This window comes from Pelodiscus sinensis, chromosome 4 (assembly GCF_049634645.1).
Source record: "Pelodiscus sinensis isolate JC-2024 chromosome 4, ASM4963464v1, whole genome shotgun sequence".
NCBI classification, from domain to species: Eukaryota; Metazoa; Chordata; order Testudines; family Trionychidae; genus Pelodiscus; species Pelodiscus sinensis.
In genome coordinates this window covers 12601591-12619030 of record NC_134714.1, presented here as the reverse complement: position 1 = coordinate 12619030, position 17440 = coordinate 12601591, and the positions used below count along the sequence as shown (strand labels likewise).

Here is a 17440-nt window from a genome sequence, read left to right as displayed (position 1 = left end):
GCAGTGTTACAGATACCCTAGATTTTCTTGCTGCCCTCAATTCTGCCCCAGTCCAAGCTATGTTCCAGCCCACTTCAGCCTTGTTTGGGCCCTATTTCAACCTTGCTCCAGCCCTGCACCTGCCTCTTGACCCTTGGACGGAGTCCAACCCAGCTTAAATCTTTAGCCTACTTCTGGACTCTGACTACAATCCTGATTAGGCTTGTCGGTGGATTCTGGTCCAGGACCTGGCTCTGGGACCAGTTTCAACACTGTCTTTGGCCTGGTCTCAGCTCTACATCTGGCTTTGACTCTTGGCTTGGTAGCTGTCCTTGATCGTCACTCCAACCACAAGGACTGGTCAACTAGGATCCAGAGCCTGATTGCTTCTGAGACTGAGGTGATGATTAAAAGAACATAAAAATATAATGCAAAGCCTGGACATACCTTGAAGGAACGTATTCTATTACCAGAGAGGTTTAATCTTTCCAATTTTTCATTGGGATCAAAGCAAGTTCCTAAAATAAAACACACAGGCAAACATAATTAAAGAGAACATGGTTGCACTTACTGTACTTGGCGAAGTACACATTTTCACCATAAATACAAGCTTTAGCCACAAAATAAAATTGCACACAATTCATTATTATAAGTAAATAGCTCTTATGGAAAGCAACCTTTTCTTTTTCTATGCAAAACCAAAGCGAACACGGAAAAGAATCTGAGAAAAATTAGCAGATTTATACATTTCTCTTTTGAAAAATGTAGTGCCCAATTTTACTCTCACTGAAGTCCTGATTCCCATATAGTGTACATTAAAGCCCATTTATACTACTCAGGAAGTGTAAAGAAGCCATGAAGTGGCTGCACACTAATTGATATCTATTTTAACACTGCTGAGACAGTGTTAAAGGGCTTTAATGTAAATGAATTAGGCCTGGAGAGTTTTGCCACTTGTTTCCATAGGAGTGGGAATGACCACACAGGGCTTGATCCTGTGCCATTCAAGTCATTAGGTGCTTGCCATGGATTTGAACTGGAGTGGAATCATGTAAATATACATTAGATTTTACAGCAAATAAGAATTAGTATGCAGAGATGCCAGGTTTCAAATAAATATCACCTACCAATTTTATTTATTAAGTTTCCAGCCAGATTGAGCTCCTTTAAATTCTGCAGAGTGTGCAATCCCTGTAAATATTTGAAAAGATAAAGCTTCAGTCTAATACAATATTACAAATGATGACGTTCCTATTAACTAAAAATCAGAAGGCAGATCATTCCAATTTAAGTTGGTAAGGGTCTGTCACATTTTTATTATTCAACAATCTTAACTTTTATTGTAAGCTTCATTTTGTTCTAGTGTGTAAATAGACAATGAATGCTGCTCAAAATGAATTAATTTGAAAAGCCTTGTAATTTATAATAAAATTAAAATAAACCCAGTCTAGCAGCTCTTTAGCTTCACAACTTTTAATCAAAAACCTTACAAAACCATGCCCTGTGTCATGGGTAATCTAACTTTTAGCATCAGCCCACATCTCAGCATTGGGACACCACATTAGGATGCAATACTGATGTCAGTCATTTCTGTGTGTGATGAAGATCATAATATCCTGGGATGAGATTCCAGCATTACTTATTGTAACACATCTAATAATTTTGCTAATGTACCCTGTTTCTTTTCATTTTCTTCCTGAGCCCTACCTCTTCAGTCACGTCTTTCTCTCATTTTCCACAACACCAATCTTCCCTTCTTATTTTATCCTATCTCCACCCTTGTCACTCCCTGTGCCAATACTCTGCCACTGTCAACTCTCCAGTATACTATTTTCTACCTGTTCCCATAAGTCTTTCCTATTTCTCCATTAGAGCACCTGAATGGATTGGGTTTAAATTTACCAGAAAAGTGGGCTGCCTCAGACTCTCCAGACCAGCCCCATTCTTCTTCTTCTTCTCACTAGGATTCAAACTTGTTTTCTTCCCACTCCTTATTCAATCTTCTATGCCCAGCATACTTAAGTATGTGTCAGCCTGACCAGTGAGTTGTGTGGTATGCTACCAATTTACTCCACCACCTCAGAATTTCTGTTTCCTGTAAAGCCCTCTGAACATAGTATGCAGATTCCAAGGCTCCTGGTTTAATTAGCCCTTATAGATATTTTCCTCCTCTCTAATCCTTCTTCGTAGAATCTCCCTCCACCTGCTATTCCTCACACTCCAATAGGAAGATGGGGATGGAGGTGCAGCTGTTGTCTCACTGAAAGTGGAGAGAGGCAGGTGTGTCCTCTTCTGACAGAAGGGTGTATTTTATGCCCTTTCCTTCCCTTTACACACCACAGCTCCTCCTACAGCATTCTCTGACTGAAAGAGATCTCATTTGCTCTGTGATGAGCACTCCATCCCAAAGGTTAGCAGTGCACAGGCAACCATTTATTTTGTAGAACTTGTACATATGAGCTACTTTGACATGACAACAGGAGGAAAGGAAGCAGTAACTTCAAAATGTTCTTCTGATATTGCCAGCCAATAGCAAGGACCACAAGACACACGGATGTGCTGAAGACTGCAAGCGCCCTTGGGTGAAGCCAAACGTTCTTATAAGTGAAAAAAGACGGAAGCTATTAAAAATTATCAGTTTGTTTCACTGAAAGTGGCTGCCCTTTGCTAACTAGAACTCTGACGTCTCAGAAGGGTAGCTATCTTAGTCTGGAACTTTAAAATCAACAAGTAGTCCTGCAGCACCTTAGAGACTAACAAAGGTATAGGACCATGAGCTTTCGTGGGTAAAACTCATAAATTGGCGTTAATCTGCTGAAGTGGGTTTTACCCACGAAAGCTCACGGTCCTATACCTTTGTAAGTCTCTCAGGGTATGTCTAGACTGCATCCCTCTGTTGGCAGAGGGATGCAGATTAGGCAGGTCGACATTAAATCCCTGCCTCATTTGCAAATATACCGTGCCTAATTTGCATAAAAATGGCCACCGCGTTTTGCCGACTCAGCATTTTGTCGGCAAAAAGTGGCAGCCTAGAGGGGGATCTGCCAAGAAAGAAAGCCTCTCTCGACAGATCCCGTAAACCTCCTTGCAGGAAGCATAAGGGATCTGTCGAGAAAGGCTTTCTTTCTCAACAGATTCCCCTCTAGACTGCCACTTTTTGCAGACAAAATGCTAAGTCAGCACAACGCATGGGCCAATTTCATGCAAATTAGGCACGGGATATTTAAATCCCTGCCTCATTTGCAACGTCGACCTGCCTAATCTGCATCACTCTGCCGACAGAGGGATGCAGTCTAGACATACCATAAGGTATCACAGGACTATTAAGTGTTTTTAGAACTCTAAGGGGTCCAATCTAACAAAACAAATTCATGACTGTTCAAGATGTTCAAATTCTAATTTCAGGAAACTATAGAGTGGATCAGAACATAACATAAGAATGTCAGAACATAAGAACGGCCGTACTGGGTCAGACCATAGGTCCATCTAGCCCAGTAGCCTGTCTGCCGATAGTGGCCAGCACCAGGTGCTCCAGAGAGGGGGAACCGAAGACAATGATCAAGCAATTTGTCTCCTGCCATCCCTCTCCAGCCTCTGACAAACAGAGACCAAGGACACCATTTTGTCCCCTGGCTAATAGCCTTTTATGGACCTAACCTCTATGAAATTATCTAGCTTCTCTTTAAACTCTATTATAGTCCTAGCCTTCACAGCCTCCTCTGGCAAGGAGTTCCACAGGTTGACTACACGCTGTGTGAAGAAGAACTTTCTTTTATTAGTTTTAAACCTGCTACCCAGACAGCAAGGACCTCTACAAAAGAGATCTCTCCTCTTCCTATGCTCTATACAGGCAGTCCCCGGGTTACGTACAAGATAGGGACTGTAGGTTTGTTCTTAAGTTGAATCTGTATGTAAGTAGGAACTGGCATCCAGATTCAGCCGCTGCTGAAACTGACCAGCGGCTGACTACAGGAAGCCCGAGGCAGAGTTGCTCTGGCCTGGGCTTCCTGGAATCAGCCGCTGATCAGTTTCAACAGCGGCTGAATCTGGATGCCTGGGACAGAGCAGCTGGGGCGCTGCCGGGTAGGTCCCCGCAGCGCCGCACCTCAGCGCTGCGGGGACCAACCCGGCAGCACCCCAGCTGCTCTATCCCAGGTGTCCCCAAGTCAGCCGCTGTTGAAACTGATCAGCGGCTGATTCCAGGAAGCCCGAGGCAGAGGAATTTAAACATTTAAACTGGGAGAAGTTCTCAGAGGGCTGAGGAAGCAGAAGGCTTCGCCATAGAATCATCATTTGCGGAGAGATGTATTTTTGCTTAACGGGGTTCTTTAAATCTCTGACTAATGGCTTATTCCCCTGTATCTCAGCTATGATACAGTTTTAGGCAATGGGGTTTTTTTTGTTGTTGTTCTGTTTTTTACCTTTTTTACCAAAAAGGAAATTAAATTGCAAAAAGGGCATTGCATGACATAATTCTGAGGTCCTGACAAAAGCCGTACCTGAAATCACCGTAATATGCCCAAGAAATGGAAGAGGTCCCAGAAAAGTGGGTAATTTTATTTATGTTATGTATATGCAGAATACCATAGCACATGCCATTAGTTCTTGATGATGTTTCAACCAAAACATTTCATGACTTTAGGCTTAAAACAGACCTTTATGTGGTTTAACAGTCTTAAAAGGTAGCTTGGTTTATAAGTTGCATTCAGGTTCCATAGGATCCATGTGGCATAATCAGAATGGATTAGCAAGAAGGAAATCAAAGGGGAAAAAAGACTTACCTGTATCACCTTAATTTGGTTGTTATTCAACCAAATAACCTCCAGCTTTGTTAGCGCCTCCAGATTTTCAATTGTAGAAATTTCATTGTAATATAGGTACAGTTTTTCCAAATTTGTGCAGTATTGTAGACCATCAATTTTCTGCAGAGGAGGAAGATGTATTAGTTCTCAATGAACAAGGAAGAAAGGCACTCTGCTTGTCAATATACTGTATATGTACACAGAACACTAGACAGGAAGATGGCAAGTCAATTCCTGGAGGGCTTAACTCAATGCCCATTACATCAATGAAAAGGCTCCCCCTCAAGTGAGCTTTGGATACAGCCCACAAAGGAAAAGCAGTAGCTGCTGAAGAACTTCTTGATGAAAGTTGAAGTGGTTCTTTTAAAATGAAATAATTTTCTTTGTATCAGTTTCCTATAAAATGATTTGAACTCTGTACTGTCATTTTTTAAAAAGTTATTGTACAAACACTAACATTGGGTTCCACAACACAAGAATATGAAAATTATCAAAAGAAGTAACTTAGTCACATCTAAAACAGAATCTTTTCTGATCTAACAACCAATGTGATTACAAATAATAGGCCAGATTCTGAACCATTTTCTCACATTGAGTTAGTTTTACCTTACTCCTTGAGAAGGCAGATTGACACCAATGGAGCAATGTGCTATTCCCTGTGAGCATGTCTACACTAGCATGTAATTTTGAAATAACTCCCAAAATAACAATTTTGAAATAGCGTGTCTACACTACAGGGAAGCCTCGAAATTAGTCTGAGGCAGACTACTTTAATGTGGATGCACAACCTCAACTTAGAGCCCCAGGAAGCACTGTGAGTAATTATTTTGAATGGCTCTGGCAAGTAGTTATTTTGAAACAGCAGCAGTGGAGCATTGACACTACTGCTATTTCAAAATTACTATTTTGAAGTAAATGTTATTCCTTGCAGAAAGCAGGAGTTATTATTTAGAAATAACCACTCCTTATTTTGAAATAACAGGCTTGGTAGTATGGATGCTCCACTTGCTATTTTGAAATAAGGAGCATTATTTCAAAATAACTCTCTAGTGTAGACTAGAGCTGTAAGGAAATCAGAATCTGATCACTTACTTGAAAAGAAAAATCATAGAGTTAACTTACTGTTAAGCAACATTCAGCAATCCATAGGTTTTTGAGTAATGGACAATACTCCAGGTCTGAAATCTTGTGAATGCTTTGTCCAACAAGAGTGAGAGTTGTTAAATTTGGGAAAAATGACATGCCTACTATCTTGGGATAACCTGAGAAAAACATCTCCAGTGTTGATGTTTCTGGTCCCTCTTGATCAATTTTCTCATAATATAATCCATTACAAGTGCACTGCAAATAAAATACAACTATTTATTGCCCTTTTGTATGGTATGAACATTAGTTTCTATGGCACGAACATTAGTTTCTATGGTATAAGAAATGCATTTTGCAGGAGAATGCCTAACTCCCATTGAAAGTCAATTGGAGATAAATGTTTAAATGTCATTAGTGCCCTTGAAAATTCCACCCCCATGCCCTTGTCTTCAAATACGTATGCCACTCTGTAATGTTTTTGAAAGCCACATCTGGGATACAGCATGTCCTCACTATAAGTCACCCTGGCATACATCTGTTCCACATTAAAGTTGTTGACGCTTGCGGGAACTGATGCATAGGAAATCCTCCCATTTCCTGCTCTTAAGTCACGTGGGAAAAAAAAAAAAAAAAGCACAAATGCAGGAAAAAAATTCTCCGCTTTAAGTTGTTTCGCTATAAGTCCAAGTTTTTTGGAACATATATTGGATTTATAGCGAGGACGGCCTGTATTATGTTTAGTTAGGTTTCACTCACAAAAAAAAATTCAGTTCTAGCCTCAAAATACATCTATTTCATTATCAAAATACCTAATTGCATCCTGATGTAATTATAAAATGCATCAAAATCTATTTCCATTAAAACTATATGTACATGATAAAAGGAACAGTATGCTAGTGGATCAGTATGCTAATTTTTCACTTCTGGAGCACTTGGTTCAAATGAACTATAGGGTAAGTCTATACTGTATATTTCTTTCAGCAGCGTGTAGAGTACACACTTGGGTAACCTCCCTACTATGGATATAAACAGCAACATAGATAGGGAGGCACTTCTAAGGCAAGTAGAATAAAGACACACCTGATGGGTGTGGTGTTGTACATGAGCACATACCCTTTACATGGCTCTCTATTTGCCCAAGCCATGCCTCCCTGTCTACACAGCTGTTTTAGCAAAGTAGTGCCCTGCTGCTGCAACTTTTCTCTGCCACAGACAAATTTCTCCTGCTGCCATGAAGGACTCTGATAGCTCCCTACTGCAACCCTTCTCGACAACTGGAAAAAACTCAGGCTATAAGGGAAACTTTCACGGACACATATTTACATCGCAGCATGGACGCAGCTTGCTACAGGCCGTCTTCACTATAAGTCCAAGATACATTCCAAAAAACATGGACTTATAATGAAACAACAAAGCAGGGAATTTTTTTCCCCACATCTGACTTCCATTTGTGCAAATTGGGGTGTGGTTTTTTTTTGCATGACTTAAGAGCGGAGAATGGGAAGACGTCTAACGCATCAGTTCCTACAAACAGCAACCATTTTAATGTGGAATGGATGTATACCGGGGCAACTTATAGTGGGGATGCCCTGTATTCACTGCAGCATGTAGCTACGTATACCCTCCATGCCACCACCAGAATAGCCATAGTAAATACAGGTCTCTGTGGAAAAAAAAGGTAACATAACATTTCATTAAAATATTAAACATGGCAAAAAGTAAAACATGACTTTTCCAAAAAAGAATACTGTTAGGCCTCTTCCTTCAGTATCTACTAGGTAAAATCCCATTAATTTCACCAATGTCCTGATCCAGCTCAGTCAGTGGCAAAGCATCCATTGACTTTCCTGGTGCAAGACAGACTTTAAGAACTTGTCTTGAGTAAAGACTGCAGTTATTTTGTTTGACTATGTTATGTCCATATATTTGGATATCTCTGTACTATACTTCAAACAAAAAGGACAAAGGGAAAACTACCTTGAAATTCTGCTTCCCTGCAGATAACCTCTTACAAAACTCTCACTCCTGGGACTTTTTTTCTTACATGGGACTAGCAGCCCACTATTCTTCGGTTTTTTGACCCTTGTAAACCCGTTGTCAATGTATGCCAAGTTCTGCCCTCTGAACAAACAGTCCATGAGTGAGAATTCTGCACTGAAAATATTAATAGTGATTGCTATTTTGAGAGTTTAAAAAAAATAAAAGCAAAAAACTTACCAACTCTTTAATTATTTCCTCTCGGTTCTGGTTTTGGTTATCACTTTGGATCATTGTCTGAGTATTTAAAAGTAATGATCATTGTAGAATATCTGCTTGAAAAAAAATGACAATTATCTGTTGTGTAGCCACCCCCATAATTTAGAAGCCTCAAATAAATTTGGGGAAAAAAAAATCTCAGTTCCAAATAGATACAGTTCCAGTAGGCAAGTCTTTCATGGGATAACAGTTATGTTAAATGAAAGAAAATAAGCAATGTCCTGAATGTTTGGAATAATTACTTTTTTCATTTATATGCATAGATTTTGAAGTCAGAAGAGACTTCAAAATTTAAGGTTGATCATCTAATCTGACATCTTGTAAAACACAGATCAAAGAATTTCATCCAATTACCCCAATAATGAGCCTGATAACTCATGATATCTTCTAGAAAGGCATTCAGTCTTGACTGGAAGACATCAGGAGATAATAGAATCCTCTACATCTCTTGCTAGTTTGTTCCAATGGATAATCACGCTCACTATTAAGAATTTGTGCTTTATTTTGCATTTGAACTTGCCTGATGTTAAGTTCCAGATATTGGTATTCATTGTGCCTTTCTCACCTAGTTTAAAGAGACCTTTACTAACTGGAGGAGTAGCTGAGTTAGTCTGTAAATACCGTATTTTCCGGCGTATAAGACGACTTTTTATACTAAAAAACATCCCCCAAAAATCGGGGGTCGTCTTATACGCCGGGTATAAACATACTGTAGCTTCGGCTACTGTGCACCCCGTCCCTGGGTGCGCCCGCGGACGACCCCGGCAGCGGGGGGAGGAAAGCAAGAGCCGGCTCGCTCCCCCGGCGGTGCAGCGCGTGCACCCGAGTCTGCCCGCCGCGTTTAAAAGGCAGCCGGACCAGCTGGTCGGGGCGGAAGCGGCGGAGAGCGTGGGGCCGGCCGGGGCGTCCCAGGGAGCGACCGCAGACGCCGGCCGGAGGAGGATCGCGGCGGGCACGGCTGGGAGCAGGGAGGCAGCCAGGGGGCCTCCGGGGATGACTGCGGACACCGGCCGAAGGAGGAGGCCGGCAGAAACCCCGGGCAGCGGCGGCGGGGGCAAGCGGGGAGCACGGAGCTGGCACGAGAGGCAGGCACCGCGGCAGGGCGACCCGGGGTGCCAAGGCGGCAGAGGTGGCGGAGGACGGTGACGCGAGGGGAAGAGAGTTCCAGACCCCCAGACGTGCACTGGACCCGGAGGCGAGGCGGCCCGAGACGCTGGCCCTTGGAGCGACACTTCCAACAGACCCAGAGGGGCCGTGAGTAGCCCCCCTGATGGGCGCCGGGTCCTCCCCATCCCAGATTACGGGGACTCTCCCCCAACTGGGGAAGCGGACGGCTTGTTGGGCGGTAGGTTGGTCTCTCCCAGATAAATGGGCGTAGACCGCAACCTAAACCCCCCTTTGCAAGCAAGCCTAGAGCAAAATTAGGGAGTGGGGCCTCCGTGCAGTCAACGCGAGGACCCGTCCCCACACGGGTTTGGGGGGGGGGGAGGGGGAGGCGCGCTATTACAACCTTTGCCAATCCGAGCAGGCTTTGTATGCATTAATAGAATACACCGCTTGCCGGGATTGGCTCAGTGCGGTACATACAGTATCAGCACAGGGACGTTCTGTATAGGGGGGTAGTCTTATACGGCGAGTATAGGCCAAAACCTATGTTTTACCTGGAAAATTAGGGTGTCGTCTTATACGCCCAGTCGCCTTATACGCCGGAAAACACGGTAAATTAAAAAACACACACACACACACAAGAATGGTCCTGTAGCATCTTAGTATGTCTAAACAGCAGCATTATTTCAGAATAACTGATATTCCAAAATACTACAAGCCTTTATTTCAAAATAATGTCAAGCTAGAGGACTTCTTACTCCGACTCATGGTAACCCTCATTTCACGAGGACTAAGGGAAGTCATAGAAAGAGCGTTCTTCCTACGACTTCCTGCTGTGTAGACAGAGCCAAAAGCTGAATTAAGCTATTTTGACTTAAGCTATGCAGTTGATGTAGATGAAGTTACGTAGCTTAATTCGACTTTAGCTCTGCTGTGTAGCTTTACCCTTAGAGACTAACAAAATATATAAATAGTATCATGAACTTTCATGTGCACTTCTTTATATATTTTTGTTAGTCTGTAAGGTAATACAGGACCATTGTTGCTTTACTAATCAGTATTTTCTCACTAAAACTAAAAAAGCAGTCATGTTAGCTCGTCACCTAATAAACTATCTTGTTAGCCTTTGAAGTGCTACATGACTGCTTTTTTTGTTTTACCAAGATCAGACTAACACAGCTACCTCTCTGTGACTATTTTCTCCATGTGAAGAAACTTATTCCTCTTCATCTTCTTTTTCATTAAATTCTTTAAGTTTCTCTCTGTAAGGCATTTTCTGCAGGCCTTTTCTGCCCTCTACAGTCTCAGTAATGCTGTATACAGAGATTAAAAATTACAGGCTGTCCCTGCTATAAATCATTCCAATACACATCTGTTCTGCACTAAAGTCATTGACAATTGTAGGAACTGATGCATTATAAGTCCTCCCATTCCCTGCTTGTAAATTGCACACTCCCCTCCCAATTTGAGCAAATGGAAGTCAGCCATGGAAAAAAAATTCCCCACTTTAAGTTGTTTCACTATAAGTCCAAGTTTTTTGGAACATATCTTGGACTTTAGGAATAGATAGGCACAGCCCATCTTCACTTTCTCACTACTCCCTTATTTATAAAACACTTTCTCCACAATATCACACTGGGAGTTCATGTTCAGTTTAGGCATGATGGTATGGGCTGCACTTGTTTTCCTAGATGTTGGACCGTACATTTCACTGCATTAAAACAATACAGTATCTGCCTTTTAATTTATTGCTCTTGCTGTTAATAAAATTAAAGGAAAGGCACTTTTAAATTAGTCATAAGCAGTGTTCCCTATAAACTGTACCCTTGGGCAGAGATTCAACTGCTTCCCAACTGATTAGCAGAGCACTCAGCTAGGATTTTAGTTTCTACTCATGGTCTACATTCAACATGCCGCGATGCACATAAAAATTCATTTTGCACATGAATGGAAAAAATTGAAGGGAATATTGGTCACAAGAAGGAAATGCCCAAATTAAGAGGTAAAGGACACACAAGCAGACATGAAAATATGCTGAAGACAAGAAAACAATGATGTCCTACTGAGAATGGATTTTTTTTATTACACACATTTTTAGGTGATTAGTCCATTAGCTAGCCCTTTATATTATCAGTTTGATATCAGAACAAACAATATTGCAATTTACATCACACATTTCCTCTCCCAGGAGAGGGGAATATTGGCATCAGGGGCTTGAATGGCTTCCTAGGAGTAGGCAGGTGTGTGTGGGCCAGGAAAGGGATACCCCTTTGGAAGTGAGGGGGAAGATGGAAAGGAGGATGCCAGGCATAGGACATATCCTTCAGAAAGGGAAAGAAGGAACTCCAGCAGAGCTTGGGAATGGGGAGGAGGGTGGGAAGGGAAGGCAGGTGAAGGATACCCCCAGAGAAGGGGAGCGAGGCAGGGGACAGCCCCTTTAGAAGAGAGTGGGAAGGGGGGCAGGTGAGGGGAACCCCTTATGGGGAGTGGGAAGGGGGCCAGGCTGAGGCTATCTTGGGGGTGAGAAGGGAGCCAGGTGGAGGACACCCCCATTGAAAGAGGATTGGAAGGGGACAAGCAGGGATCACCTTGGGGGAAGTTGTGGAAAGGCCAGGCAGGGGACCCCGGAGGAGGTAGGAGAACCAAGCAGCAGACCCCTGGGGGGATGGGAAGGGGACCAGGAGACAGACCCCTCAGGGAGTGTGGGAAGGGAGCCAGGTGGGGGATCAAGGAGGGATAGGGGAACTAGGAGGGCGACCCCTGGGAAGTGGGAAGGGAGCCAGGCAGGGGACCCCTCAGGGGGATGGGAAGGGGACCAGGAGGGGGATCCCGGGGGGGGTAGGGGAACCATGCGGGGGCTCCCAGGGGGTAGAGGAACCAGGCGGGGGCTCCCGGGGGGGGTAGGGGAACCAGGCGGGGGCTAGGCAGAGGATCCCGGGGGGGGCAGGGGAACCAGGAGGGGGACCCTCAGGGGGTACGGGAAGGGGGCCAGGAAGGGGACCCCAGGGGGGGTAGGGGAACCAGGCAGGGGCTCCGGGGGGGGGGGGGGGGTAGGGGAACCAGGCAGGGGATCCCGGGGGGGGAGGTTGGGGAACCAGGCAGGGGATCCCGGGGGGGGGAGGTTGGGGAACCAGGCAGGGGATCCCGGGGGGGGGAGGTTGGGGAACCAGGCAGGGGATCCCGGGGGGGGGGAGTTGGGGAACCAGGCAGGGGCTCCAGGGCGGGGGTAGGGGAACCAGGCAGGGGATCCCGGGGGGGGGGGGGTAGGGGAACCAGGCAGGGGATCCGGGGCGGGGGTGGGGGAACCAGGTGGGGAATCCTGGGGGGTGGGAAGGGGAACCAGGCGGGAGCACCGGGGGGGGGGGTAGAGGGCCAGGCGGGGGCTCCCGGGGGGGGCAGGGGAACCAGGCGGGGGACCCCGGGGGGTGGGAAGGGGGCCAGGCGGGGGCTCCCGGGGGGGGCAGGGGAACCAGGCGGGGGATCCCGGGGGGTGGGAAGGGGGCCAGGCGGGGGCTCCCGGGGGGGGCAGGGGAACCAGGCGGGGGACCCCGGGGGGGGCAGGGGAACCAGGCGGGGGACCCCGGGGGGGGCAGGGGAACCAGGCGGGGGACCCCGGGGGTGGGAAGGGGGCCAGGCGGGGGCTCCCGGGGGGGGCAGGGGAACCAGGCGGGGGACCCCAGGGGGTGGGAAGGGGGCCAGGCGGGGGCTCCCGGGGGGGGCAGGGGAACCAGGCGGGGGCTCCCGGGGGGTGGGAAGGGGGCCAGGCGGGGGCTCCCGGGGGGGCAGGGGAACCAGGCGGGGGCTCCCGGGGGTGGGAAGGGGGCCAGGCGGGGGGGGCAGGGGAACCAGGCGGGGGCTCCCGGGGGTGGGAAGGGGGCCAGGCGGGAGGTTCCGGGGGGGTGGGGGAACCAGGCGGCAGTCACGTACCTGGGGCTCCAGGGACCCGGCGTGGGCAGGGCCGGAGCCGGCTCTGTGTGTACCGCAGCCTCGGCCGTCGCCTAGGAAACCATCTCCCCGCCCCCGCAGAACGGCAGCGAACGGGACGAAAGGAGTCACATGACGCGGCGGGGGCGGGGCTCACACCGCCTCCCTAGTCAGCGGTCTGTCGCCCGAGGGCGGGAGCAGATTTGCTCCGCCCCCTCCGAGGGAGGCGGGGCTTACACCTGCCCTCCCACTCTCTCTTGGCGGGAGGGGAGACTCAGACCTGTCTCCCACTCTCCAGTGGCTCAGACCTGCCCTCCTAGTCTCTCTCCAGAGGGTGGGGCAGAGGAGCTGAGATTTGCCCACCCCTGCACCCTGTGTCAGTCTGCCAGCCCCAAGTGTGCTAGTCCCTGGGGTGAAGCGCTCACACAGCAGGGGCCACTGGCAGTGCAAAAGGGGAAAGCAGCCTAACTCCACCTTCCTCTTGTTGGGAAGATAGAGGGTACGTCTAGACTACAGGGTTTTGTCGATGGAAGTTTTGTCGACAGATACTGTCGACATAGAGCGTCTAGACACATTCAGTTCTGTCGACAAAGCAAGCTGCTTTGTCGACAAAACCCTGTAGTCGAGACGCAACCCTACAGGCAATAACACCTTCTGTCGCCAGAACTCTGTCGCCAGAAGGCGTTATGCCTCGTAAAATGAGGTTTACCAGCGTCGACAAAACTGCTGAGTTCTGTCCACGTTATGTCGACAGAACTCAGCGGTAGTGTAGACGCAGGTATAGTTTTGTCGACAAAAGTCCACTTTTGTCGACAAAACTCAGTAGTCTAGACACATCCACAAAGTGCTCCTCCAGTCTCACTCCACTTCTGAAACTCTCACAAGGAACATCATGGGATCCCTACCTAGAATTATGTGCCCAAAAGCAGTGCTGAGCAGATGTAGAGTATAAACCAGCCATCCAGAGGCTCTTATCCTGCTGTGGCCTTTCCCCAGGCAGGCATGAATCTAGCATTGTATCTCAGGGTAAAAAAACCATCTGGCCTTAATTCTCTCCTGAGATCAGATTTACCCTGGTGTAAGCATCCTGATTTCAGTGGAGTTACTCTAGGTGCAGAACAAGCTAGAGGAGACTCAGGCCCCGTCCTTCCCTACCTTGGGAAGAAAAGGGGAAGAGTAGGGTAACACCTTGTACTATTTAACAATGAAAATTTAACACATTTATGCTTGTGTTTAAAATACAGTATTCCCCAAAGCTCTACCTCTACATGTGTAGTTTCAGAGATTACTGTTTCTCACTGGATCTCTAGTTATGTTGCTATCAGTGTATATCCTATAACCGACTTTCCCAAAGATCATAAAGCTTGTAGCCAGGGAGACAGTTCTATTTTGGCTCATTTGTCTTTCTTGATCTGGGTAACATTTGTGCACACAAAAAAAATTGCTCAAGTTTAACTTCAAGTGTGAATTTAAATGGCTATAGTGAAATGGGTGCAAAAAAACTATGTAGACGTTTAGAGTAGCTTATCTGTTCCTTACTGAAATGGATTAGAAATCTTAATTTAAATTCAGGATAATCCAGTATGATCTACTCCAAAACTACAATAAGTATCCATACAGCCTTTTGTACCTGTGAAACTATATCTATTTAAAACTAATTTAAATTAAATCCATGTCATTTTATTGGACAGACAATAAGACTGAAAATTTTTTATCAAACTATTTTTTGACAGAATTTTTTTAATGAACTATCTGCTTTCTATGGAAATTTTTGAATTTTAATGGAAAATGTTTGGGTTTTGTTTGAAAATGTATTTCTAAATTCTTATATTTTCATCAAAATTTCCCACAATTCCCCAGTTTTCCAACAGCCCTACTAGGCAAACCTGAACCTCAAGCTCTTTCATGTGTTTGCATTTACTCTTTAATGTCACCAGATGTCACTCTAATTCCATATAATACAACTTTCATACATTTAATACTTGATTAAAGATTTTCTAATAAGGATCTGCATACTTCCCAACTAGCAGTATTGCATCTGACTTATTAGTTCACATAAATGTGGTAGGTTTTTTTGCTCCAAATAAAATGAATATATCAATTTTTATATACCCTTATAATTTAGCACTCCACAAAACAACTCATTGCTCCCATATAACACAGACATATCAAAACATAAAAACCTTTTTATATAAAATGAGGTTAATAGCATGATAGATGTGACTGGAAATTAAATAAATGCTAATTTTTTCACTTCAGAGAAAAAACAACCATCAGTTATCTACCCTGCCTAGTCTAAGTTATCTTTCTATTGCAAGAATTTAAATGCCACTACCCTGGGTTCTGCAATAAAAATTTTGCAGTCTATATGCAGCTGCTAGGCAGCCACTTGTGAACTATCATGTGCATACTTCAGATTTGCAATGTGTTTTTCATTATATCAAAATACTTTAATTTTACTGTCTTGCCTAAATCAGTGACTTCAATTTATTTTCTAAATCAGCGATTTTCAACCTATGGTCTATTGAAACCTGGGGATCCACAGACTATGTCTGAGGTGTCCGTAGGAAATGTGATGATGGAAATAAAGAGTCTGATCCCAGAAAAGGACTATTTCTGAATACAGTAGTCAAAAGTATGTGAATACTCTGACCTACAGGTCAAAACCTGGAAGTGTGGTTGTTATTATAGAAGCCCACAGTTTAGCACCCTTTCCCACACCACACTAAATGCCATACCATGCATATGCAACATTTATAGTTGAATTCTGTTCAGTCAATTTTCAGTCTAAAAGTTGTATGGCATGTGTGTGCGGGGTGCTCCATGGTTCACAGGTTGAATTTCCACACTTCCATTTAAAATGTTTAAGATGTACACAAATGAAAAAAGAGAAAAATGAAAAACCATTACTCTAGATCAACAAACAAGCCACCCTGGGGCTTGATTCTCAGCTGGTGTAAATCAGCATAGTTTCATTTCAACTATACTGATTTACACCAGCTGATTGTCTGGTCCATAATTTTAAAACAGTGGGTAGAGAGCCATCCATTAAAAAATAAGCACTTGTGTCCAAAACTGAATGGTTAGTAATACTAATAATAATTATAAGTAATCACCTTTGTTTCTGAGCCTATAGTTGAATGACTCATCATTGGAATCTTTTTGCATAATATCTCTAATCTCTTCAACTGCTACAGACATGCAGGGAAGCATTGCAATATTCATTACTAACAGATTTACCCAGCATTGTTTGGGAGTGTAACTCAAGAAATTATTGGTTGGGTTTTTTGGGAAATAAAAAGAAAATGCAGATATGTTATGTAAATTACTGCAATTCTCAATAAGGAAGGAAAAAAGAAGTTTGTATTAATAAAAAAAATGAAAGTGAATCATACATTACATAGAGCTTGTTGATAGACAATATTTGCAGTTTTTCTGTCTTTTACTAGAATGAACAGATTTTTGGCCCTTCCCACTCTTGGGGTACATCTAGACTACATGCCTCTGGCGACAGAGGCATGTAGATTAGGCTACCCGACAGAGTAAAATGAAGCGGCGATTTAAATAATCGCCGCTTCATTTAAATTTACATGGCTGCCGCGTTGAGCCGACAAACAGCTGATCAGCTGTTTGTCGGCTCAGCGCGATAGTCTGGACGCTCCCCTGCCGACATCAAAGGGAGTTGTCGACAACCCAGGTATGCCTCATCCCAGGAGGCATACCTGGGTTGTCGACAACTCCCTTTGATGTCGGCAGGGGAGCGTCCAGACTATCGCGCTGAGCCGACAAACAGCTGATCAGCTGTTTGTCGGCTCAACGCGGCAGCCATGTAAATTTAAATGAAGCGGCGATTATTTAAATCGCCGCTTCATTTTACTCTGTCGGGTAGCCTAATCTACATGCCTCTGTCGCCAGAGGCATGTAGTCTAGACGTACCCTAGATGTAACAACATATAGTTTCCCATGTGGAAAGCTATCTGCTCTCAAATTCACTCCTGTAATTGTGAAGCACTGACCCCACAATGTATTTATTGTTATTGCAAAAGCAAGTCGTACTGGGAATTGGAGATGTTTAAACTGAAATGGGTAATCAATGGAATCCGTGGTATAAAGACTACCTGCCCTTTGGCAAATCCAGTCAAAATGGTAGCTTTGATGATGTGTGACTTCAAAGATTTAATGCAAAGTCTTGAACCACTTGGAGCATCTAAGTTTCCTAAAAGCATGACTGGCCATCCAACTTTCAACACCAGGTGATGCGGCACACTGCTAGGATTGAGGGAATT

The 17440-nt window shown here is 44.8% G+C and overlaps 1 protein-coding gene across 11 annotated transcripts in view; it reads right to left on the bottom strand.

The window, feature by feature from the left end:
* Window positions 1–13301, bottom strand: part of LRRC9 (leucine rich repeat containing 9) — a 110590-nt gene extending 97289 nt beyond the window's left edge. For 10 of the 11 annotated variants that reach the window (XR_012903264.1, XM_075926333.1, XM_075926334.1 and 7 more), the window contains exons 1-6: window positions 13158–13301; window positions 8085–8176; window positions 5904–6122; window positions 4761–4901; window positions 1107–1170; window positions 427–497 (exon numbers count right to left, since the gene is read on the bottom strand). Coding sequence is in view for 10 of the 11 variants with exons in the window: in XM_075926333.1 (XP_075782448.1) it covers window positions 427–497; window positions 1107–1170; window positions 4761–4901; window positions 5904–6122; window positions 8085–8138 (549 nt within the window). In the remaining variant the exon portion in view is untranslated. The remainder of the gene's footprint in view (window positions 1–426; window positions 498–1106; window positions 1171–4760; window positions 4902–5903; window positions 6123–8084; window positions 8177–13157) is intronic. The other variant, XM_075926339.1, reaches the window with a different exon arrangement.
* Between the last annotated feature and the right edge of the window lie 4139 nt (window positions 13302–17440).